A 27,248-nucleotide genomic window follows, 5' to 3' on the forward strand; every position below is an offset into this window, starting at 1 on the left:
GCCGAAAATTGCAGCAGATTTCAATCTTTTTGCATCTTGAAAATACTTCAATTATTTTGAAAGTTTGAAGTTATTTAAACATGTTCTACCCTATACCTACTCATTTTATATTTTACTAGCTTTTGCCCGCGGCTTCGCTCACGTTGATGTAGTTTTTTTTTTTTTTTTTTTCAATTGATTCAAGTTAATGGGATTACAGGCAGAGGTCAAATAGTTACCAAAACATCGTTTGTCTCTAGTTTCGCCGACATTTCAAATTGCCTGCCCCCTTAAATGTATCAAAAGGTATGATTAAAACTGAAAATTAGGGGGAAAGGGAGTAAATGAAATGTTGGCAAAACTCAGAAGAAACCCAAAAATCACGAAAAATAAATCACGAAAACGTTCAGGAGTTGTAAAGAAGTCAGTTTGGGTAATTCCTAAAAAATCCAATTCGAGTGAGGTCAACTATTCTTAAATAAAGTGAAACAGTTCCCTTATAATCCCGATCTCCATCAAATACATAATATCCAGCGCTGCACCGGCAATCTAAATTATTGTATAATGTGTAACTTCTTACCGCAGAAATCGTCCCAAAATAGGGTCAACAATGATGCTACCCGAAATGTTTCCAATAAACAGTAAAAATTTGGCAATTGTTTGAAATTGTGTGCAAAGACAAAGTAATGGAAGTTTTTGCGCTGTTTATGAATTTGCAAATTAGTTGGAGAATTATTTCACGTGTTAACAAATTTAAAGAAAGAAATATTAAAGAAATGGCGATATTTGGTTACATGGTGAAAACCGAGAAACAGTATCGCGTAGTCTTTAGCTTCAAAAACAGCGACAGTTGAAAAAAATGCCAAATGCCTTAGCTATTGAAATGATTCCACAAAAAAAGTTTGGCTAGATTCCAGCTGATCGATTAAATACCCAGTCAATACAAATAAATAAAAAAAACATTAATTGCCTCAAAGTTGCATTAAAATGGAAAAAAAATCAGCCAAATCCATGTATTATTTGCCAATCTTGTGCAAAAATCTTACTTCAAGATTTGACTTGAGAAAAGCCTTGAACAGTCACGAAAAGCAAAGATAGTCAACAATACGACAATAGTCGTTATTGACAGGGAATTGAGATGATACACTAAATATTGTATTGAGTTGAGGAAAGCCTTCGAAAATGGAACTAAAAAGCTCATAACTCGTTTTTTATTCTACTTAGAAATTTCGAACAGGTGCCATCTTCAGCAGAAAAATCAGAGCTTTCGATGGACATATAATGTTAATATGTGCAAGTATTTTTTCATTCCCATATTAGAGAATTTATATGAAAATTGTGTTTTATTGCCCCCTAAGGGGGTTTTGCCCCCCATAATGGGACGAAAACTACCCTATGTGTTATTCTGATGCATAAGCTATATTATTGTAAAGTTTCATCAAAATCCATTCAGTAGTTTTTGCGTGAAAGAGTAACAAACATCCATACATCCATACATCCATACATCCAAACAGACAAACTTTCGCATATATAATAGTAGTAAGATTTTCATTATATATTGATTTTTTTTCGGATCTTAGTAATTAAATTTTTGTAGCTTCTTTTTTGGTAGAGGCTGGGGAATGTACAAAACTTAAAGCAAATTTACTTCTTATTTATCAAATTCACTCCTTATTTATTTTTTCCTTTGCAGTATATTTTTCTAGCTGCTACCAATTAGTTTATCAGCAAAAAATCCCCATTTCACTTTAAATTTAGTATTCATGTTATTTAAAAGCATAATTTAATAATTCTGTTGTGAAGATATGTCGCTGGTGAATCACCTAGGAAGAATCTCATGTTTTTTTTTTTTTTTTTTTTTTTTTTTTGCAGCCCCACTTTTCAGTTCCAATCGCCGGCTCTGCTGTTGCTTGTTGACGCATTTTTATCACTCGCATTATTATTCTTATTTTATTATTATTATTTTATTATTATTATTATTATTATTATTATTACTATTATCATTATTTTAGATCAATATTTTCATTTTTATTACTTATTTTGGAAGGTATTTTGAGAGAGAAAAAGCAGAATAAGGAAGAAAGAGGTAAGAGTTTAAAATTTTTCCTGTTTTATGAAGGAATGTTAGTTTTTATGAAAAAAAGTGCATGTATTAACAAAACAAAAAAAAAAACTTTCAGTCCTAAAAAAATTTTATTCATACGAAAAATTGGGCTTTTAAATTTTTGAAAATTTATTTGTTATTTAATTTTCTAGTAAGTATTAAATTTTAAGCTGCGTTTTATAATACATAGGAAATTGGAAATTTCTTTTTTGGAGGAGAGAAGTTGAGCAAGATTGTTGTAAAAAAAAGAAAAATTAATTTGAATTTTGACATCTTGAATTCAAATTATGTTTTTCGCAATCACGAGTGTGTGTATGTAGGCGTGTGTGATTGTGTGTGGGGGTATTTGTGTTTGTGTGTAGGGGGTATGTGTATTTGTGTGTAGGCATGTGTGTTTGTGTGTAGGCATGTGTGTTTGTGTCTGTGTGCTGGCATAAGTGTGTGGGTAGTTGTGTGTATGAATGTGTGTGTGTATGTGGGGAGGGGGTATGTGTATGTGTGTGTAGGCATATGTGCTTGTATCTGTGTGCAGGCATGAATGTGTTGGTAGTTGCGTGTATGTGTGTGTATGTTTTTGTGTGTGGGTATGTGCAAGTGTCTGTATGTATGCGTGTGTGTATGTGTTTGTGTGTGTGCATGTGTTTGTGTGTGCGTATGTGTTTGTGTATGTGTGTTTGTGTGTATGTTTGTGTGTGCAGTTGTGTATGTATGTGCGCGTGTGTAGGATATGGATGCAACCTGGAGACGGCTTTCGCTATAGGAGCAGCATCGTGAGGAGCCGGTCGACGGTGATGCTGCAGAGGGTGGCGGTGGGAAAATAAAATGATAGGACGCCAAAAAAACAGTCAAATGAAAGCAATAAGCAATCGTGACTGCTCAATAATAATTAAATCACCTGCCATAACTGAGCTGAAGGCAGATGTCATCACATTGAAGCTGAGAGTGCCAACAAACTGGTAGATAAAGGGAATTTATCTGAATAGCGAGTATCTGCAGACTGCATATAGAAGTTCTGCCTTAGCCCTGGCCCTTAGCCCTGGCTTAGGGGCGGTAACTTACTGCTAAACATCCAAGCTTTGCCTTCTATTCACGCGTCGAACTGCACCATGCTGCTGACACTCGCTGGTGAGATAAATTCACTTTGTCTACCATTTTGTTGGCACTCTCAGCTTCAATGAGATGAAATCTGCCTCCAGCTCGGTTATTCACTATTCCAGACTGAGGAGTTCTAATAAGAATGAAACTGAAGACTAAGGATGTAATAACCGGGCTGTCTGGTACATTGCACCTGTCGTTGTTCTGAACCTTTTTTTTTTTTTTTGTTACTTTTCTGTTTTCCAACTTTTTTTTATCTAATTGATCCGTCCGTCACGCTTTCGTTTAAATTTCATATCATCTTTTAGATACCTGTACAGTACATACTTTTCATGCGAATTATATTACGGGGTGGATTCTTAAGCCTGAATCCTTATGCGAATTAGTGCTACAGCTGGATATCGAACTAATTACCAGTGAATCCAGACATTAACTTCCAAAAGAAAAAAAAAGGTATTATCATGCTAAAATTTGAACAGAGGTGTTTTTTTTTGCTTCCCCTATTAATTCGCATAAAATAGAATGTCATACGATGACTTCACACTTCTTGTCCTGTCCAGGACAATCCATCAATTTTGTTGCCATTCTGCAGCAGAAAAGCCCAAATTGGTAGGTTCCCAGGTAGCACACAATCCGTTTAAACGCCTTAAAACGTTGTCACGGTGTTGTCAACCATTTAAAAACGTTTATGAAACGAAACGTGTACTTATATGTTAATGACGAGGCGCCAATTGTCAATCACACGACTGTGAGAAAATGGAGCCATTACCTAACCAAGAAACCTCACGATAATGTAATAATAAAAACAATCTAAATAGGTAGCGTTAGCAATCAAAAGAACGTCTGTAACTATTAAAGTATGTTCGCATCCGTTTGTCTGTCCGTCTGAAACTTGCTGTTCTTGAGAATCATTGCGAGTCGAGAGTCAAACGATGCACCAATCGATTTGAAATTTTCCAAAGAAAGCAGTAAGACTAACTAGACGTTAAATCCCGGTTATCACAAATTTGCCATTTCAACTGCGCTTGCGCACGGACTTTGCTTTTTGGGCTTTCTGTTTTAAGATTTCGTGTTGCATGTTTAGATTTAGACTGAGCTAGAGTCCCAACAAATTAATGAATGCGATTAGAATATTTTCACGGCGATTTCGGGATACATTATATGAAACTACGGATATGAATAACTGATAATCTTTATAAAGAAAAGAGAAAAATAACACTTCAATATTTATTGGTTTGAAAATATTTATTTAACGTAAACGTAAAACACGTTATGTACTTCAAAAATGATTGGAATATTACAGATATCCGTCTTTTGCGGGTATTTTACGTTAGATGTAAACAGCTTAGTATTATACATTTGTATTTAGGTTGAAGACTCGGCTTTGTATTAGAAGTGATGCTGCAACGCGAGTACGCTCTTCTGAGGTTAAAAATTTGGCCCTGAAATGGGCCTTTGTTTGATAGAAAAATCAGACTCCGAATCCATTAATAATTAAGACGCAAAACTCAATCTTTACCGAGGCCGAAAAACTAAATCAAAGAAAGCTTTGTAATTTCTAATTTGTATCTGTTGTTAACTCATATTTATTAACAAATTTAAAATGTTTATAATTAGTTTGAGCAAGAGTTTTGAAATCAGCTAAGTCCGCGCGCAAGCGCAGATGAAATGGCAAATTTGTGATAACCGGGATTTAACGTCGAGTGTAAGACTAATCTCGTGATTTTAAGACTTAAAATAGCGGAGAAATTAAATAAAACGTCAATAACATTATAATACTCAGGAATTTTCATTTCTCTCAGGTTGCCATTTTGCATATGGATTAGCAAATAAAATTCTAATAATTGTGTTAAAAGCGGAGGTTTTTGGATGTTTAACACCTCGTGTCCCCGTTATCTAAATATAAGGCTTTAAAACCTGTTGAAACTTTAACAAAAGTCGCCAAATTTAGCAACTTTCGGTTAAAAATGAGAGACAATGCAAACTGTGAAGTTGCATGGAACCCAACATTTCTTGCCAAGACTTTTCACAAAATTTTGACCGAATTTAAAACCTCGTACCTCGATAACTGGGAGACGATGGCAAATAAATTACGCACCAGGAAAAAGTCTCAATATGCTCCATCGATTGCTACCTATTGATTTTTTTTTTCCTTTCATTATTACATTATTCGTGTGTTTCCCGGGTAAGTGTAAGTTTTTAAGCAATCACGATTGATTATTGCTTTCATTTGACTGTTTTTGGCGTTCTATTATTTTATTTTCCCACCGCCACCCTCCGCACCATCAGCATCGACCGGCTCCTCACGATGCTGCTCCTCTAGCGAAAACCGTCTCCAGGTTGCATCCATGCCCTACACACACGCGCATACATACACAACTACACACACACACACGCACACATACATACACAAACACACACACACATAAACCTACACACACATACACATACGCACACGCATACATACAGACACCTACACATACAGACACACAAAAACATACTTACACACAACTACCCACACATTCATGCCTGCACACGGACACAAACACATATGCCTAGACACACATACACATACCCCCCCCCCCCCACACACACTTTCATACATAGAACTACCCACACACTTATGCCTGCACACAGACACAAACACACATGCCTACACACACATACACATACCCCCTACACACAAACACACATACCCCCACACACAAACACACACGCCTACATACACACACTCGTGATTGCGAAAAACATAATCTGAATTCAAGATGTCAAAAATTCAAATTATTTTTTTTTTTTTCATGAGGAAGGATAATAAACTCGTTAGCATAAAAATTGTTATACAGCAAGGCAGCTTTTTCGTTTAGTGCACTTGATGGTTTAGGGGACTCCCTGACTTTCCTATTCCTATTCAGAGTCACAACTGACTACAACTGTATTTATGTCGAGGACTGCATACTAAGTGCCCTGCCTCCGTTATTTTATATACCGACAGATGGCAGCACCATCACCGGATCGAACAGTTAATGAGAATTTAGAACTAGTCCAGGAGCTAATAGCTACCTGGTGCTAGCACTCCCAGAGGTATCGTTTCACTTGGAGGACATTGAGACCACGGAGCATATTTGACGTCGCCCAGTCCCCTTTAATGACGACGGTGGGTCTTCGACCATCGAGGTTCGAACTCAGGACCCTCCGGCCTCGAATCCGACACTCTATCGATCGGGCTACCACGGCCCCCTCCCTGACTTTGTTTGTTTATTTTCTCTCCCAGAGGCTCTGCTGAGACGTGAAGGCTATCCGGCTTATTGCACGAGCGTCGGTTGGTTGGGATACTCGAACGAAAAGATCCAGCGCGTAAGTGACAAAATGATTCTTATTTTATTATTTTTTAATGGAAATGTTTGATCGTGCTGATTCCTTTTAACGAAAACTTTTCGTGGTAAATCTTCCGACCCATATTAGTTATTCATTCAAATGCGATCACTCGTAGCTATTTATACATTCGGAAATGAGCAAAACACTCCACACAAATTCTTATCGTGTTATTCATGTCTAAAAAGTGAGTTTTCGACAGTTATATCAACTTGAAGCTTGAAAAGAAGTATATCAGGATCAACATTTTCCCCTCAAGTTATAATAAAAAGAAATCCTCACATATATAATCGCGAATGATAAGAGTTTCATCAAAAATTTGTTTAGGGTTATAATTTTAAATTGTGCAAGCTAAGAACCCTTGGCGAGATTTCGAATGTCAGTTATAAAACATTTTTATTTTTTATCATGTGTGGATTAAAATAGTAGAAAAATTACAGAATTCGATAAGTTAAAAGAAATAATGGAAGATCAATTAAAAAGAAAACTACCACCATGTATCCGTGAGAATTTTATTGGTGATGCATGACAGAATTAAATCATAATTCAGAAATTCGAGATATAAGAAGCAGAAAAAAATTGAAATTAAACGATTCGGCAGTTTGAGAAATAACTCAGCTACAAATGTAAAATATTTAAACAAGAGAACAAAGTATCATCTTCCTCTTTTGATAACACTGGTAAACAAAGGTTTTGTTACATGAAATATTTCTAGCGTTCTTATGGCCGCAATGAAAATGTAGTTCCATCAAGAATTGATACATATCGTATTCAACATCGTGTAAATGACTGCTTACAACTACGAACTAGGAAGTTTGCATCAATATCTAACGTTTAGTAATGCTTCTTGAATTCTCGTTTCTTTTTACGTGGAACAGAATATCAACAAGACTTTAAAAATTAATTTTAAAAAAATAAAACAAAAATGTCATGCATACAAACAAAAATTAATAGGCTTATTAGCATTTTCTACGCTACGGCGTGCGTTTGTTTTACCTTTTACATCCGCCATTAGAAGGTGGCTGCAGTGCCCCCTATAGTTTGTTGGAGTTGCGAATTGGGATGGTCGTCAAGTTTTGGCGTGTGCAATTTTGTTTTTGTTTGGAACATTGCTTCCTCGTCAAGCATGGAGAGGGATCAGAATTATAAGAAAGATATAGAAGAAAGTTTCGTGATGGCCACAACAAACTAGTTTTTTGTTTGTTTGTTTGTTTTAGCACTAATTTTTGAAAATTTCCATTATAGGGAACTGCTTGTGCAAAGTTTTTCTGGGACAGTATCGTATCTCTTTTTCCAAACCATTAACTTGGATTTTCAAAGTGCCTATTATTCCTTGAACAAGGGGCTGCATTTTGGCTGTTTTTTTTTTTTTTTTTTTCTAGAAGAAATATTACCTTCACACTCAAAAACATTAATACTATATCCTAAACAATCTTTCTGTTTTGTTATTTTATGCTGTTTACTTACTTTTTTAATTTATTTAAAAAAAAATTCGAAGCAAAAGTATTCTCTGAAGCAGATCAATCTATTGAATTATCCGGAGAAATTATTTGATTAAACGGGGATCTTTCACATTGCGTTATAGAGAAATATTTTGTTCCGGAAGACTTGATTCTTATAAGCGGCGCATTCGTTTATCTGTTACCCAATAAAACTGGGCCAGCAGTGTATGTTAGAAATGTCGAAATTCTACAGAAAATTTAGTAAAACAGTGGAATAAGACGGTTAGTCCCATGGAAGGCACTTTATCTACAGGGAAAAAAACATTAGTGAGATTTATGTACCCGAGTTGGCTTTGTATCTTGAAAACAAGAGCTAATCTCAACTTTTTATGGTGATTTTTGTATTTAGCGAGACAAAATATTTCGGAAATACATAACGATTTTTGAGCAGGCTGCATTTTTGGTGATGATAATTGTAATTGAATACTTAAATATAGAATTGTCACAATTCTTATTAAACGTTTTTTTAATTTTAGCTTTGCCAAGAGAAACTAAAGGAAGGATTCACCGCGTAAGTACAAAACTTTCACTTTAGTTATATAACACCTTTCATTAAAAAATGTTTTCCGCCGGTGACACATTAGTTTGACAAAAAAAAGTATTTTTGTCACGGGGAGAGCTCTATTTCAGGGCTAATTCTGTTTCAACTAGTGCTCCTTTTATTTGAGCTTTGGTGACGTTTATAAATACTGGCACACTTTTTTTCGAGATTTTTTGATCCCTCCCCCCCCCCCCTTTTGTTGTAAAATGTCTCACTTCATCTTATCCCCTCTTGTCACATGTCACACTATTTTTTATAATCATATTCTTATTTAAAAAATGCGTGATGTCACATTTTTTGTTTGCTCTTTTCTCCTTGTCAAAAAACCACAATTTCATGAACTGCCCTATTCCCTCAAAGCAAGACGTCATTTGTGGACAGCCCCTTTTGTGCGTAGTGATGTGATTTCATCTAACACGTCATGTAAAGATGTATGTAATTCCAACAATATATTTTACCCAACGCAATAAAAGTTTCAGATGATAACAGCGAATGTCATTAGTATTAGTGGTTAACTACAAGTGTGAATTTTGCAATAACAAAACTTACCAAAATTTTACTGAACTCAACTGTGGCGAAAAAGTTATGAGTTATTGAGTGTTTTAAAAAACTTAAAAGATTCAAATGAGGTTTATTTTTAATAGAATTACTATTAGTCTCTCCATGGTTGTTGCTAGGACTCACGTTACGGAGAGGGGTAGAACCAAAAGGTGGTTTTTAGGGTCCCCCCCCCCCCAACAACCCCGTGGCGTTACGCTGTCTAACCATTAATAAATAGAGATGAAATAAATGAAGAAAAGGGCTGCATCAATCAGAAATAAAAAGTTGAGTGTGGAAAAGCAACAAGTTGAGGAAAATGTTTAAAGCTTTTAATAAACTAAAGATATTTTAATCTGCCCCTCCCTTGATCCTCTGGCTACGCGTATGAGTGTGTCCATCAACACGCGTAAAATGTATGAGTAGTTAAGTAGAAAATCAAATAATAGTAAAGGATTCCATGTGCTTTCAAAAGGAACTACAGCGAGAGTTACATTAGTTCATTTTTCTTTTATTTAACATCTTAGCTGGAGTGAAGATCGTTATTCTCTTCAATTTTACAGATTTAAGGCTAAAGTTGGTCAAAGTATTGAAAATGACAAGGCAAGATTGACTTTAATTCGTAAGGAGATCGGAGCCAATCATTTATTGGTGAGTTAAGAATAGTTCAATTATGTTTATAAAGTTTATAATTTTTTGTTGCTTTTTGACTGAACATATCGAATGCTAAAACGTCCATGTGAAAAATCATTTATTTAAAGTTTGTACAGGTAGTTATCAAAATAATTGAAAACACTTGAGATTTATAAAGAATTCTTTTTTTTTTTATGGTGTAGGACCACCTTTGGCATGCAATACAGCTTGGATTCGCCGAGAAATCGATTCATAAAAGTGTTGAATAGTGTTCAGAGGAATTTTGTACCATTCTTCAAGGTGATATTGTGAAAGCTCTGGGAGAGACGTTAGTGGAGGATATCGATTGCTAGAAAGTAGACCATAACGGTTCAATTATAATAAGGTCAGGTGACAGTACTGGCCAAGGCAGATGTTTAAATTCATCCTCGTGTTCATCAAACCCCGATTAGACAAGTCTCGCTGCATGAATTGGAGCATTATCAGCTTGGAAAACTCCATCTCCTTCAGGAAACAAAGTTTGCATCATAGGATGGATCTGGTCAACTGAAATGTGTTTATACTTCTCCCCAGGGATCCTTCTTTTTAGGGTTACGACTGGTCCAGCGAAAGGCCACAACTTGACTGCCCATATCATGACAGATCCTAGTCCATGCTTGACCGTTGGAAGGAGAGAACCACGATCATACGCTTGTGTTGGTGTCTTCCAAACTCGTGCCCGTCCTGTAGTAGGAAAAATTGCTAAAGACGTTTTGTCAGACTATGTTACTCTCTTCCACTCATCAATCAACCAGGATTTGTGAGTGTGGCGCCACTGTAAACGACGTTTAGCATTACATTTGTGACAAGTGTTTTGGGTATCGCTATTCTTCCGTAAATGTTCAGTTTATAAAGGTCCCTTCTAACTGTAATCACTTATACTGGTGAATCCAGTGCTGATTTCGTTCTGTGGTCACTTTTGCTGCTGTTGTTCGCTTTTTGGACCTTACAATCCGCTTCAATACCCGTTGACCTCCTTCACTGAGCTTCTCTTTCCGCCCGTTATTTTACTTTCCCGAGCTTGTCTTACCGCACTGTGTGTACGCTGTCATGACTTTAGATACTGCACCTCTAGAAACGCCAAAAGGTTGAGATGTTTCAGTTACACTTGCTCCAGCTAGACGCGCTCCAAAATTTGATCTCTTTTAAAATTTGAGAGGTCCGACATTTCGCGCGCTTGAAAAAAATCCAAGCCTTCCAGAACTTTAATTGAGCCACCACATACAACCAGAATAAATTCATTGCTCTTTATTAAAAAAATCAGACACCTAGTTTTATTCTTTATTGCTTACGAAGCGCATTCAAAAAGGTCACTTTTATCCACAAGTGTTTCCATTATTTTGATAACTATTTGTATATGCCGACTATGTTTGGACATGTTATGACTGTGATGATGTTGTTATTCTGTGCTTTTGGTAAAATATGTTATATATGGAGGTTCATTTGTGATATTATTAGGTTCGGTAAAATGGAAAAACAGGGTCGTTACTATTATTATTCAGCTTTTATTTTCATGAATTAATTATATGTTATTGCAAATGATACTCAGCCCACTACAAGACACTTAAATATTCAAATATTAATGAACTAGTGGCACCCGCACGGCTTCGCCCGTAATAGAAAAATTAAAATTCTTTTGGTTCGCTTGTATATTTACAAATAATGTATGGTGAATTTTCCCGACGTTACAGTTCCACGTTATGATAATTTCGTATCTCGCCAATTGGCTTGTGCCCATGTTACGGTTCCACGTTATGATAATTTTGTAATTTACTCGTCCATCTTACGATATTTTTTTTAATTATTGGAATAGAAAAAGAACCACATCGAATTTTCGAAAAATCGCTTCGAGGTGCACACCCCCATGCTACATACTAACTTTGTGCCAAATTTCATGAAAATCGGCCGAACGGTTTAGGCGCTATGCGCGTCACAGACATCCAGACATCCTACAAACATCCTACAGACATCCAGACATCCTCCGGACAGACAGACTTTCTGCTTTATTATTAGTAAAGAAGGCACATTTTCTATAAATACACTAATAAGAATGCCTTACCTCATTTTTCTCAAGGCATACGGGCTGCATCCGAAAACATCTGCACTGTGCTTTCTACACCCGCTAAATCTCTTCTCCTTCGTCCCTTCTCCTTTTGAACCTTTCCCCCGGACCTAGGCAAGTTCCTCGCCAATTCGCCTCCTCCGCAGTAAAACAAAACCACGCCAAAAGCGCCAACACTCGCACATTTCACTGCTCGCGAGGCCAAAAATAAGTAACATGTTAAATGTCAGCATTACAATGACTATTTTTTTTCTGTACTCAGTTATCAAAATAGCTCACTTACCTGTGTTTTAATACATTCGGAGCGCAGTAAAGTGGGTTATGGGGGAGAGGGGGAGGCATGAAACCTCCCGAATTTTTAGATTTAACTGATATTTGTAATCCTAATACGGTAGTTTATATACATGTTAAGATCCCCTCCCACGAAGGTGAATTCTGGCTCTGCTAATAGTGTGCATTAAAATACTAGATAAGAGTTTGAATTGATAAATTGTAATTGAGAATTCTCAAACGTTTTGTGCAATTCGTACTGAAATTCCTTCAATGTAGTAGAAATTTGGCAACGTATTTGAGATAGATTATTAGCTTATGTAAACATACACAATTGTTCGTTGGGAGTCTGAAATTGGTTTAAACAGAAGAAAACATTAATACTTCAAAAGAACATGATCAGTTTAAGTTAACAGAACATGTTGTTGGCATGAAATGTAAATTACACTCAAATGTGTTTGAGAAGCTAAGGTCTTTCAAGTTTATAACTGCGCCCACTTGAGAGACAAATTGTCCAACGATTCCTTTGAAAATTTTCAACTGTTGTTAGTTGTACGCTGCACCAAGGGAAAAAATTTCCACGTACATAAGAATTAACCGTGATTCTAAATGTCTTAAAACCCGACATACATCGTTGATTTTTCCAGCCATACTGCCTTTTTTATTATCCTTCTATGGAACAAAACAAACTGCACCGTCTATAAATTAAAATAGAAGTTATTAATATAGAAATAGAACCCAACATCAGTTTATGTCTGTCACCTATCTTATAATATTTGCTGATGTAACACCACCTTAAAAAATGTTTTTTAACTTCTGTTTGTCAGCTGTATTGTATCTGACTGCAGAGTTAAGAACTCTTTGAACATTATGCGACTTTTTAAAACAGTTAGGCTCTCTGATGTGGTGGTTAAAAATGTGTTGAGCGTAATGTGAGTTAGTAAAAGTTTTCAATACCGAAAGCTAATTTTCAAGACTTCAAATCAATAAAGCCATTGGAGTGAGACATTCTTACCCATTTTGTTTAGATGGTGGATGCGAATCAAAAGTGGGATGTGGATGAAGCAATATCCTGGATGAAGGAATTGAAAGACTCCCGCCTGCTGTGGATAGAAGAACCTACTAGTCCAGATGACATATTAGGACATGCAACTATCTCCAAGGTATTGCGTGCACATTCACATCAAGTATTTTAAACAAACTATCCAATAAGGCTAATGAGTTACAGGAGATTAGCTGTTTTTTTTTTTTTTTTAAATCTCCAGCAGTGGCATGCCACTCCTTTTCTTGATACGAGTATCAAAGGTAGACATTTTAAGAATCTAAATTATAGTTTTCTAAGCGTAATTTACACTGTTATAACCAGGGGTTCCTGACGAGTGAATATATTCCCCCTAAGGTGAAAGCATGGTGCGCAAGGGTGCCATGCTAGCCAGGAAATAGAGCAGGGGTGCCAAAACAGCAGGCAATCGCAGAATGACTCACTGGCGCATGCGCTTTGACATACATTCAACCACTTTCAGAGTTAAAAGTACGTTTACTGCTTTTCAGTTACCGTTACTGTCGTTAAGTTTCATTTTACCGTTACTATCGTGAAATTTCCATCATTCAAAACGCTACTAAAAATCTCTATTATTAATTTCTTGAGATCTCGATAAGCAACATATAATCAACAAAATAATAACAAGCTATAAGATTATCAGTAATCAACAAACGAGAACCTGAATAAAAATATATCTTTTACTTTGTAGATTATAACAGAAGAGCATGCGAAAAAAATTTAAAAAAAATCTCTCCGTCTAGTTTTTTTTTTTTTTTTTTTTCTTTTTCATTCAAGTGTTTGAATCATTTCCTGGTAGCGGTTAATATTTAGATAGCGTTAGAAATTTCTTTATGTTTTTAAACTGTCAAGAAACTTTATGTGCATTTTATTTTATTGTTACTCTTTATTGAATTTTTGAACGTTTATGAAACGATTTTGTTTTTCCTTAACTGTAATGTCCCAGAATATTTTTGGCTCTTCATGTAAATAACCCACAAGTACCTCTACACTTTACATTCGGTACGGGTCATGTTGTAGTAAATGTATAATTTCTCACAAATGATTATTAACTTAACTTTAATCTTGAAAGAATTACTCGTCTTTAAATTTAAATATATTTGTGACAGCTCTTTAATACCAAGTAAAGGGGGTAGATATTTATTGTTTTATTTATTTTTAATATTACCTTGTAAAAAAATCATCATTACGCAGAATTTTTTAACAAGTTTTTAACGACCCCAGAGTTATTAATATAATTTATTTTATTTATTTTTAAGGAAATTGAAAAATTTCACTGGTCCGCAATGTTTTCATTTGTTTTTACCGGCCCGTGGGTCAAAAGAGGTTGAGAAACACTGAGTTTGAGCACGATCAGATGAACTAAAGCAATGAGCACTTCTTAACTATGCTGGAAACTCTGAAATCTGATCAAATGCTGTAATAACAAGTTTTAATTACTTCCAGTACTGAATTCAATGTGAAAAATGTCCAAAACTTAGAATATTATGAATCAGAACTATTAAAAAAAAAAAAAATACACAACTGTATTCACAAACAGACACACATTACGGAGGAGGGGGAGGAGGATCTACAGTAAAAATCAGTAAGGGTGCCCTATTTTTTAAAAAGTGCCCATTTTTCACCCTAGTTAGAAGTGCCATTTCGGCTCCGTATTGGGTGCCGCTGGTGAACAAGCGTTTCACCCCTGAAAGGTGCCGAATACAACCTGTAGTTTTAACTGCAGTTGCTATTTACTTTGAAAAACTGTTTTTTATCCTTCACCCGGTTAGTATTATTACTTCAGTATAAACAATCTCTACCTCTTTATAGGAGCTATGCTTTGTAACTCAAGTCAAATTGCTCTCTTCCAATTTCCATTGGGAATCTAAATTTCTGCATATGCTTCAGCAGAATTATAACATCTTGATTCACTATTAGCTACTAGAAACTAAATTTCTTCGTCGTTCTTCGTAGAACTATGCTGTATTTCTACCTACTTTTAAAATTAATGGGAATATTCAACTCGATTGTGCTCCCCTGCGAAAAACTTTGAACTAACGAGCCTGGTTTGTGCCTTCGCTGTCATAGATTAAGTTTGAAAACAGGAGCTTGACAATCACTTTATTTGCTTAAAAGGTACACATTAGTCTTTACTAACTTTCACATGTCATCTGCTACGGACCTGTAAAACATGTTTTAATTATAGAGCTTAACTGCACACTGTTAAAACTACAGGTTGCGTTTGGCACCTTTCAGGGGTGAAACGCTTGTTCACCAGCGACACCTGAAAGAGAGCCGAAATTGCACCTTTAGCAAGGGTGAAAAACTGGCTCCCTTCACCTAACGTGCAACGTAGGTGAAAGATGGTACCCTAGGTGAGAAAAATGGCACCTTTATTACTTCCCATAGAGATCCCCCCCCCCCCCCGTGTTGTGTGAGTTTTTGAATACAATTGTGTTTTATTTATTTTTATTTATATATACGAAGGCATTTGATCACATTTCAACTTTCGAACATAGTTTAGAAGTGTTCATGACTTTAATTTGTCTGTTCGTGCACTAACTTTCTTGCATTCACACTTGGACTGCTCAGTAATTAATATGTTGTTGACAACATTTACTGCATGATCCGTACTGAAAATGAACAAAGAAGGTATTTATCAATCATTTGCCGGAACATCCAGAAATATTAGATAACATTAGATTAGAATCATGGGAAAATAAAAGCCCTTCATTAACGCTTAAAATTTTAATCGAGCGTAACATATCAATACTTATTATAAGATTCGATATTTGACTATCCCTATGCGTACAAGATAAATACTAATTTAAAAGCCCTTCTTTCCAATGTCAAGTTTTCCGTCAGATTAAAAATAAAAACGAGTAGATAACTACATTCGCTTCATGCAATATTGTCTAAGAAAGATACGTTAACCAAAACACGATGCGAAACTCATGAGTCACACTGAGTGAGAGAGATTTCTTTTTACGCGGTTTTTTTTTTTTCCCCTCCGGCTTTGCTGCTCTGTTCGTTTTTACTACGTAGTTATTTCATTGAGAAGAAATATACATTGGTATATAGGCTGCTCACGTTGCGTCGATGCATTTTTATTCCGGAATTAGCTATTCAATTATCAGCTGATTTAAAGTTTTTATTTTCAATGTTGTTGTTGCTCAAGATAGTACTGATAGATAGTTTTAGGTAACAGTTTTGCAGGATATAAATAGCAAGATATTAAATATTTAATAAGGTAAACGAACAATAAATAGTTGTCAACATACTTTAAACACTTTAAATATGTTCGAAAGCTCTAAGAGCTATAATATGATCAAATGCCTTTACTTACGCGAGGTTTCGAAGATTAATCAACGAAATTTTCAGTTTTGTACTTCATTCAATGTGAAAGTAAATTTCGTTGCAACTTCCTTCGCTCGCCATTCAAACTGAAGTTGTCGTTGGAGTTGTTGTCAGGGCGCATGCGCAACGAGTCGCTCTCCTGTTGAATGGTCTTTTAGCACTTGAGTTAACGTTGTTCACCCACTGAGGAACCAAAAGCACCTTAACGACACTTCCTAGCCTCTTTTGCACCCTGAGTCACCGATTTTTCACCCTAGGGTGAAATTCTTTACCCCTGTGGCTCTTCTGGTTTTAACAGTGCACTGCAATAAGTGTTCCTTTATCAGGAAGTCAGAAACAGGGTATTAGGAGTGGTCCAATAAGAACCCCCTTCTTATTTCACTGCCACTTTCTCCTTAGTTTCTACAATAGGGTCGTTTCCAAAATTTTAAAAGTATTTTTTTCTGAAAGAGTATGCTTGAAAACATAGAAACTGACCATTTTTTTTAATAATTTCTGTAAGTTTAATATGTTAAAAAAAAAACTTAATTCGGTGCTCTTTCATCGTTTAACGCTTCTGCCGATGACATCACAAATGATGAAATGCCATTCAGTGTTGCCATTCACGGTCCAAAATATTTAATTCGCATCTTTACTCACGTGTATTGGCAACGATAGGGTTGATAGCAAGCGCAATTGTAATTCGCTTCTTGATTATCATAACGTGGAAATGCGGTAGAAAGATGCGCCATAGTGCATCATTTGTGACGTCATAAAGACCACGCCTTGTTTGAAGAATCGGACATTTTAAAAAATTAATTAAAAAATAACTGTTGGGAAAATGAAGGTATTTTCCGAATCCATGTTTTTTTTTTTTTTTTTCTTTTTGCTTATTCTATCAATTTCAGTGACAAAAAGTACTACTTTTGACTGAAGGTAACAAACCCCATTGGTCTCTTTCTTACCTAATCATGGTAAAATGTGGTTCAAATTGACGTAAGAGAGCGTATTCCTCACCTACTGTTTAAGTAAGTTGTATCACTTGACTGTGTGTGTTACACATCAGTTGAAGGGACTCGACAACCCTCACAATATAGGGAAGAACGGACAAACAGGCTCGTTATCTTTATCCTATTTTAAGTTTGAGTAAACGCTTAGGTTTCACATTTGTCTTGTTATTTAGAGACATCGATAAGGCTACAAGCAGGTTTCACATTTGTCTCTTTATTTAGAGACATCGACTAGGCTACAAGCAACTTTATCTTTAAAGTTAAAAGCACGTGTTTGTGCACTAGATACTGTCTGACCACGGATTGTATAGAAAGGCAAATATAAGGTTTATGGACGGAAATGGACGCATCTAGTAGTTTTTAGTGATGTCAGAGTTTGCAAATGCATGTAAGCCTCTAAACTAAGTAGAGCCATATTCAAATGAGCGGCACACGCGCATCAAATTTTTACTTTTCTCCTTCATTCAGATAGACCCGTCTTAAAGGGCAGTTCACTTATCGGCCATCCGTCCCGTCCATCCCGTTTTTTGACGTGACGAACTGCCGACGAAAACAGAGTAGCATTCACATACGGTCGCCGCACAGCAATCACGTGGCTGAACTCACCTACCAGAGAAAAGAGTGCGCTGGTTGGCGGAAACCAATGAAATGCTGTCCTACTTTTGACGGCCGTCAGATTTCAAGGTTCTTCTGATCGAAACCGGTCCCGTCCAAGATGGCTTGCTGTCATGGCAACCAGCAAAGAAAACCTGTTTCGAGAGGAAAAAACGTGATGGACGGAACGGACGGGCGATATGTGAACAGGCCCCTTAACTAGACATTTGCCAATTCCATACAATCCGTGGTCGGACAGTACGAAGTTGCGCTCGCCAAACAGTGTTGGTCGAAACCGATTCCATCCTTACAGCCAGAAAATAACTCTATCGTATATGCTCTATTTCTATTCTTACTCAATGATTTTCTTCTATGTTAGGCTTTGGCGCCCTATGGTATTGGCGTGGCAACCGGAGAACAGTGCCACAACAGGGTGATGTTCAAGCAGATGTTGCAGGCTGGCTCCCTCCAGTTCTGCCAAATCGACTCGTGTCGACTAGGAGGCGTCAACGAGATATTGGCGATCTACCTCATGGCACACAAGTTTAAAGGTGAAAATATTTTTACCTTACTTTTTTTTCTCATTTAATATAGTGAGTTTACTTTTAAAGGAGACTTTCAATAACTATGAGATCGATTTTTAACCCGGGAGAGCTCGCACCGGGCCTCACAGGCCCGGTCATTACAAAACTGCGCTGCCAAAAATCACCCTTTCAACGGAAATGAATGAGATCCACAGTAGCTGCATCCGAGGTGACCTACATACTGACCACATGCTTTTCAGGAATGTACATTCCGCCTTTTCCCCAGAAAATCCGGTTCGGGCCTCAGAGGCCCGGAGCGAGCGCTCACGCTTTTCATTTCAGATTGTGAATGTAAAGGAAGAAGTTGTGAAATGCATCGCTATGAAATGAAGAGGTTGCAGACCTTGTTGGTTGAGGTTTCAACTGATGGACCTCCCTTAATGAAAATGATGAAGAAGAAGTTGACACAGAGCAGTAAAGCGATCATCAGTAATGCTTAGAAGAAGATTTAGATTCATGTATCATAAAACTTTCTTAAACCTAACTTTTCTAAACATATTTTAGTTGCTGTTCATCTATTTATAATTCAGTGTTGAAAACACATTTTTTTTTTCTATTTTGCAAACTTAATTTACTGAAATAACCATTCCGGGCCTACGGAGCCCCCCGTGAGCGTTCGTGTGACGAAAAGTACCGCGAGTTCTCCCGGGTTAAGAACTGAACGCTCACGGAATAAAACTATCGGAAAAATTTTTGATGGTGTTGAGCCGTCATCATTTCAGGTCGCTGTTGTATGTTCTGAGCTCGCAGTGAGCACGTAAAAAAACCTCAAGCAATAGATTCTCCCACGAAATTTGAATTGTATGCTGTTCTTCCATTTCAGCATCCCGAGAGGGTCAATGCAGGAGAAATTCATCAACAAATCCAAAATGAGTCCAGAAACACTCTCCCGAACAACAGCAACATGCAGAAGTGGTGTTGAAAATTTGAGGAAGGACGGACAGATGTTCATGATGCATGCTGTCCGACCATCATAGTCCGGACTTGACTCCTTCGATTCACATCTTTTTGCACAGATAAATTTTGATTCAAGGGTCAAAACGTGGCACAGACCAGCGTGAAGAATTTGGCTGTAACACGAGATGACTGTCTTTTATGACGAAATATGGAAAATTGGTGCCAAGCTACGACAAATGTTGAAATTTTAGCAGTGGTTTTGTAGAGAAGTAGCTAGATTATGTGTCTATATAAGCCCAATATAACTTTTGTTTTCACTTTTTCTAGTTAACATATAGAGACCGATCGGACCTTGAAAAAACCAAACAGTCCTCGTATAAGAGTGATCGAGCAGGGGCAGTTTGAAAAATGGGTCAGTTGACGACAGGTCAGTGAGAATATTATTCACGATCATCTCCGAATCGGATGAAATTTTGAACCTCGATGGTCGAAGACCCACCGTCGTCATTAAAGGGGACAGGGCGACGTTAAATATGCTCGTGGTCTCAATGTCCTCCAAGTGAAACGATACCTCTGGGGGTGCTAGTAGCATCAGGTAGCTATTAGCTCCTGGACTAGTTCTAAATTCTCATTAACTGTTCGATCCGGTGATGGTGCTGCCATCTATCGGTGTATAAAGTAATGGAGGCAAGGCACTTAGTATGCAGTCCTCGACATAAATACAGTTGTAGTCAGTTGTGACTCTGAATAGGAATAGGAATAGGATGAAATTTTATGCAGGTTTAGAGATGCCTTTGAATCTAACCGATGCGAATTTTCAGTTCCCAAGAGCCGAATCCTGAGGATCAATGATCTCCAAAAATAAGAGCTCCAAAATGGCGGATAAGCTTTTGTGAGACGGATTGCCATGTTGTGGTTAAGATTGCAGAAATTTTTATCACACTGGAGACCTAAAATTTCGGGAGCTTAAAGTAAATTTAGCTGTTGATACGTTCCAGTATTTTTGTGAGTTTGAACTTATCAGATTTTGCGTAGCACTCTTGTAAACTTGTGAAATGCATTATTTTATACTGAAATCAACATTTTTGAGACCGTTAAATTAAGAAACTGGTTAGATTCTATGGGTTTCTGACATAAGTCTAAAACTACACCTTGTAGAGTATAATTACAGAGAGTGCTCAAAGGAATTGATTCAAGCCTTTTAGAGTAATTGACCTAAGAAACTTTGATTCATTTTGTTTAAAATTCTCAACTTTGAGGCCGTGTAATTTAAAAAGTTGTTAAGTTGCCATGGGTTTCTAACCTGGACCTCAAACTACACCACATGGACTATTACTACAGCTGAATCACAAAATTATTGACTCGTTGCGCACAGAGTTATTGACGCTGAAACTTGACAGTTTTTTGAGCATCATCAACATTGAGACCGTTTAACTTAAAGCAAAGAGCAACCAATGTTATTCTCTTTCTACTTCCTTTTACAAAAAAGGAAATTTTGTATTCACGAAAAAATTTTCACTCAAAAATCGACCTTAATTTCCATTTTACTCACCCCCGAATGAATATTGAGGTTTTTTTTTTTTTTTTTCTACTCGACCACACATTGATAAGTGCCTGAGAACGGATAGACACGCGAAATAACCATAATAGCGATTCCCGAGTTAGTTACAACGAGTTTTCTCGTGACGTCTATATGCACGTATGTATGTATGTGCGTATGTATGTCGCATAACTCAAGAACGGTATGTCCTAGAAAGTTGAAATTTGGTACGGTGACTCCTAGTGGGATCTAGTTGTACACCTCCCCTTTTGGTTGCATTCGGGTGTTTCTAAGGGGGTCTTTTGCCCCTTTTGGGGGGGAAATCATTGTTAATTTCGATGTAAACTCAAGTGGTGTTACAATTTGGCGGACACTTGGCGATATATCGCCAGTCTTTTGGTCTCCATATTTTGTCGCCAACTTGGCGACAAATTTGGCGATTTTTTTATTTTTTATTTATAAATCTGGTTTTAATTTTTCCATTGTTGGTGATATTTAGAGAGTAAACTATTGAATCACATTAAAATTGCCAATAATGGGGAAATGACATTAAATTGGAGTAAAAGGAAGTCATATGATGCACACATCAGCTCGTTTCTCATGTTTGAAGTCCTTTGCTCTGTTTTCTAAAATATTGTGTGATTTCAGTCCCCGTTTGTCCACATGCCGGCGGCGTAGGATTGTGTGAGCTGGTTCAGCATCTAGCAGCCTGGGATTTTATAAGTGTCAGTGGGTCTCTCGAAAACAGGTAAGTTCATATTTTTTCTAGTTTTGTTGCCGAATATTTTTAACTGCAGATGTGGCCTGAAGAAACTTTTGCTAGTAGCTAGTGCTTCAATGCCGTAGTTAGTGATGAAAATAACTGTAAGTGTGACATGCAGACACTCTTTTTAGTAACTAGCTCTGCCGCGCCATTAAGCTTTAATCATTATTAACGATGAAAATGATGGTAGATGTGGCACATGCAGACACTCTTTTTAGAAGCTCGTGCTTTAATATCGTTAATCTTTCGTCATGGTTAATGATGAAACGGATTGTAAATGTGACACATGTAGACACTCTTTTTAGTAATAGCTCCGCAGTGCCATTAAGTGTTAATCATGATTAACGATAAAAATGATGTAGATATGGCATGCAGACACTCTCATTAGAAGCTCGTGCTTTAATGCCGTTAATCTTTCTTCATGGTTAATGATGAAACGGATTGTAAATGCGGCACGCAGACACTCTTTTTAGTAATAGCTCCGCAGTGCCATTAAGCTTTAATCATGATTAACGATGAAAATGATGGTAGATGTGGCATGCAGACACTGTCATTAGAAGCTCGTGCTTTAATACCGTTAATATTTCGTCATGGTTAATGATGAAACGGATTGTAAATGTGGCACATGTAGACACTCTTTTTAGTAATAACTCCGCAGTGCCATTAAGTGTTAATCATGATTAACGATAAAAATGATGTAGATATGGCATGCAGACACTCTCATTAGAAGCTCGTGCTTTAATGCCGTTAATCTTTCGTCATGGTTAATGATGAAACGGATTGTAAATGCGGCACGCAGACACTCTTTTTAGTAATAGCTCCGCAGTGCCATTAAGCTTTAATCATGATTAACGATGAAAATGATGGTAGATGTGGCATGCAGACACTGTCATTAGAAGCTCGTGCTTTAATACCGTTAATCTTCCTCCATGGTTAATGATGAAACGGATTGTAAATGTGGCATGTAGACACTCTTTTTAGCAGCTTGGACTTTAATATCATTAATCTTTCATCACTAGAACGTCGCCCGTCATGGTATGACGGGTGAAAACTTGCTTCTACATTTGAACGCAGGATTGCCTGTTTGGTGATATTTTTATAGTTTAAGTTAAATTTGGCAGTTTAACCCTAATACCAGTGGATTAAACATTAACTCCAGTTCGCAACTCCAGAGGTCGAATAGACTACCTTGCGGTGATTAACAATACTAAAGAGAAAGGTAAAACATTCTCCATTCCACGTGTTTTCTGTGCTTATTCTAAAATTACAGGCTTCAGACAGTTTGTGATGTAATGTAATTTCGGAAGAACTGAAAAGAAAGCTTCCCACAAACACGATGAAAAATTACTGTCATTCACTAAGCGTCAAAGCAAGTTATAAGCTGCGGCGTGCGTTTGTCTTACCTTTTTCATCCGCCATTAGACAGTTGCTGCAGTGCCCCTTATAGTTTATTGGAGTTGCGAGGAGAAAGCGGTCACTGTTGACCAATTTTTACGTTTCTTTATTCTCCTAATATGACTGTCTTACCAGTAAAACAGTTAAGTCACCGGATCGAGTTCAGCCTTGTCACGGTAAAGCATTTCCCTGCATGTTAAATATTACCAAAACACATTATCAAAGTATCATACCGTGGTGCGAGTTTCATTGTTGAAACACGCTGATTACTTCTTCATCGGCTATTATTTATATCAGGATCTTTCAGCATAGTTAAAGATGAAAATGATTGTTGATGTGGCACACAGCCGTTCCATTGTAGTTTGCTTAATATCATTTATTTTTCTATCGCGGTTAATGATGAAACTGATCAGGAGTGCCCATCCCCCTCCCAATTTCAATGGCGCAAATACCCCTCCCCCCATTTTTTTTCCAACTGTTTCCCTTTTTTATTTATTTTATTTTTTAGCTCTCTTTTTTTATTTTATTTACTTTTAAAATTTATTTCATTTATTTATTTATTTATTTATAATTATTATTATTATTATTATTATTATTGAAAAGTTTAGCGCTAAACTAACTAAATAAATGAAATAAAATATAAACAGAATAAAATAATAAAACAAATAATTTAAACTAAAAATAAATAAATCAATAAATGAATTAAAATAAATAAATTAAAATAAATACATAAAAAATAATTTAAATAAATAAATTTAAAAATACCCCCCCCCCCCTCACAAATTTTGATGGCGCAACTTGCGCCAAAATCCCCCCCCCCCCCCCGTGGGCACCCCTGAAACTGATTGTCGCAAGTCGGAAGTTGTTTGACTTATCGACCAGATAACGACTCTGGGATTGAGATACATCTTTATTAGTTTAATAGTTGTCAGAAAGCAACTTATGTGATCATTCTCGGTAAAACCAGAGTCTGCGGTAGCTTTTTAACTCCAAATTACACTTAACGTTAAATCCCGGTTATCACAAATTTGCCATTTCAACTGCGCTTGCGCGCGGACTTAGCTTTTTGGGCTTTCTGTTTTAAGATTTCGTGTTGCTTGTTTATATTTAAGCTGAGCGAGAGTCCCACCAAATTAATGAATGCGATTATAATATTTTCACAGCGACTTCGTGATATATTATATGAAACTACGGATATGAATGACTGATAATCTTAAGAGAAAAATGACACTTCAATATTTATTAGTTTGGAAATATTTATTTAACATAAATGTAAAACACGTTGTGTACTTCAAAAATGATTGGAATCTTAGTACAGAAATCCGTCTTTTGCGGATCTTTTACGTTAGGCGTAAACAACTTAGTATTATACATTTTTATTTAGGTTGAGGGTTCGGCTTCGTATTAGAAGTGATGCTGAAATTCTAGTACGCTCTTCTGAGGTTAAAAATTTGGTCCTGAAAAAGGACAGACGATTCAAACACCGGATCCGTTAATAATTAAGACGCAAAATTCAATCTTTACCGAGGCCTAAAAACTAAATCAGAAAAAACTTTGTGATTTCTAATTTTTATCTTTTGCCATCTCATATTTATTACCAAATTTAAAATGTTTAATTAATTTAGCAAGAGTTTTGAAATCAGCTAAGTCCGCGCGCAAGCGCAGTTGAAATGGCAAATTTGTGATAACCGGGATTTAAGGGGGTCCGGGACACAAAAATCGTCAAATTTTGCAATTTTTTTTTTATCATGTAAAGAATTACTCCGTGTTTTTCTGCTTAAGAGGAGGTTTGAATCTTGTTTCTATCTTAAATAGAACGAAAGATATAATTATTTTTGTTTCATGCACCTAACTAATGTGTACTTAACTTTAAAACTTTAAACGCGTTTTTCTCCATGATGCAATTTTTCCCGATTTCTTGCATTCAAACTCTTATAAGTCAGGAACCGATAAAGATAAAGTAATGAAACTTGGAGCATATCTTTTTCAAACAGTTTACTTTAAATTTTATTCGGCGAATTAGAAAAAAACGTTTACCGCAAAAATTACGATTTTTAAAAAAAAAGTATCTTCGAATTTTTCGAAATTTTTCTTCAAATATTTTTTATTTTTTATTGAATAAATATTTTTAAAATCGCAGAATAAAAATTAAAGCTTAGATATTTGTGCGTAATTCATTGAAAAAAAATTGAAAATTGTTTAAGAATATTTTGAGTTATAGCAATTTAAAGCAACCCCATTTTTTATAAAAAAACTAATTAAATTTAAATAAAATTTTTTCTTTTTTTCATATTTATGTTATGATTTTGCTTATTAAATAAATGGTGAATTAGTGCAAAAACTTTCAAAACTCTAAAGTATATGATAAAAAAAATTTCAAAATGTGTCCCGGACCCCCTTAACGTCGAGTCCAAATTACATCATAGAGCAATTAAGCCCTTTACGATGAACTAATCAGCAAGTAATGTCTTGTAAAATCGAAAGTTATCGACTCCCTATCACTGAATACAAGATTCCAACATCGAAAAGATCAAAATTTTCATCCAAGCACTAACAGAAAAGGTATACGCAGATTCGAAAGATCAGAACATAAGGCGACAATTTTCCACTGCTGCTGGACAAAATTTATGTTTTAAGAGAATGTAACAAACACGCAGCATTGATATTTTTAGTTTATATTTTATTTGATAAGCAATAACATTTAATAATTATTATTAGCACTTGTTTTTTTTTATCTCTTCTATTTTTCGAGCTAATAGGTTAACTTCCGTAACTTCCTTACAAAATGCTTGGGTTCATCAATAGATCTATTTCTAAAAAATCTAAGAAAGTTCTTCTGCCTTTATATAGGAGTTTAGTAAGACCTCATTTGGAGTATGCTGTTCAGTTTTGGTCGCCTTATCTGAGGAAAGTTATTTTTGTATTGGAAAGGGTTCAAAGAAGGTAACTAAATTAGTAAGGGGACTCTCAGATTTAGATTATGATACCAGACTTAATAGGCTTAACATGTACAGCCTGGAGCAAAGGAGAGTCAGAGGGGACATGATTCAGTTATTTAAATTTATCAAAATGAAAGATGTAAATGGATTAAATTTTTGCGGGGAAAGCAGGACAAGGGGTCATTGTTTTAAGCTATTTAAATCTCAGGCTAATTTGGAAATCAGGAAAAATTACTACTACTTTAGCAGGGTCGTGGGCACTTGGAATAGCTTACCGGAAGAGGCGGTAATGAGCAAGGGAGTGGATAGCTTTAAGAGGGCCATTGATCTTCATTGGGGACTAATTAATTGACTAGGACCAGCCTAGCTGGGCCCAGAGCCTGTTGCTGGTCGTCACATTTGTATTTGTATAAGTCTGATTATTGATAAAACAGATTCTCAAAACAAATGGGATAAAATGGATAATTTCATATGTGTTTTGTTGATTCCTTGATTGAATGTTCAAGTATGCGGTTGTAATTTCTTTCAGAATGATAGAATATGTCGAACATCTGCACGAGCATTTCGAGAACCCTGTCGTCATGCACAGAGGGCGCTACATGTTGCCCCAAGAGCCCGGGTACAGTTCCAAAATGAAAGAAGACAGCATCGCACAGCACGAATATCCTGAGGGTGTCGTCTGGAAGAAACTCCGAAGGGAAAGCAAAGTTTGATATCTGAAGACAGCAATAACACACGAAGATCCACAAAAGAAGATGTATCTATATAATCTTAACTAATAATAAAGCTGAAAGTCTCTCTGTCCGGAGGATGTCTGGATCTCTTGACGCGCATAGCGCCTCGACCGTTCTGCCGATTTTCATGAAATTTGGCACAAAGTTAGTTTTAAGCATGGGGGTGTGCACCTCGAAGCGATTTTTCGAAAATTCGATGTGGTTCTTTTTCTATTCCAATTTTAAGAACAAAAATATCATAAGATGGACGAGTAAATTACGAAATTATCATACCGTGGAT

At 36.2% G+C, this 27,248-nt stretch overlaps 1 protein-coding gene across 1 annotated transcript in view; it reads left to right on the forward strand.

Annotated features, from left to right (window-relative positions):
- LOC129216876 (mitochondrial enolase superfamily member 1-like) overlaps positions 1-27,027 on the forward strand; it is a 53,678-nt gene extending 26,651 nt beyond the window's left edge. The window contains exons 7-14 of the mRNA XM_054851090.1: positions 2,027-2,065; positions 6,450-6,532; positions 8,529-8,563; positions 9,694-9,781; positions 13,163-13,297; positions 18,496-18,667; positions 21,786-21,885; positions 26,764-27,027. Of these exons, the coding sequence (XP_054707065.1) occupies positions 2,027-2,065; positions 6,450-6,532; positions 8,529-8,563; positions 9,694-9,781; positions 13,163-13,297; positions 18,496-18,667; positions 21,786-21,885; positions 26,764-26,947 (836 nt within the window). The 3' untranslated portion in view covers positions 26,948-27,027. The remainder of the gene's footprint in view (positions 1-2,026; positions 2,066-6,449; positions 6,533-8,528; positions 8,564-9,693; positions 9,782-13,162; positions 13,298-18,495; positions 18,668-21,785; positions 21,886-26,763) is intronic.
- Positions 27,028-27,248: the final 221 nt, after the last annotated feature.

This window comes from Uloborus diversus, chromosome 2 (assembly GCF_026930045.1).
Source record: "Uloborus diversus isolate 005 chromosome 2, Udiv.v.3.1, whole genome shotgun sequence".
Classification (NCBI taxonomy): Eukaryota; Metazoa; Arthropoda; class Arachnida; order Araneae; family Uloboridae; genus Uloborus; species Uloborus diversus.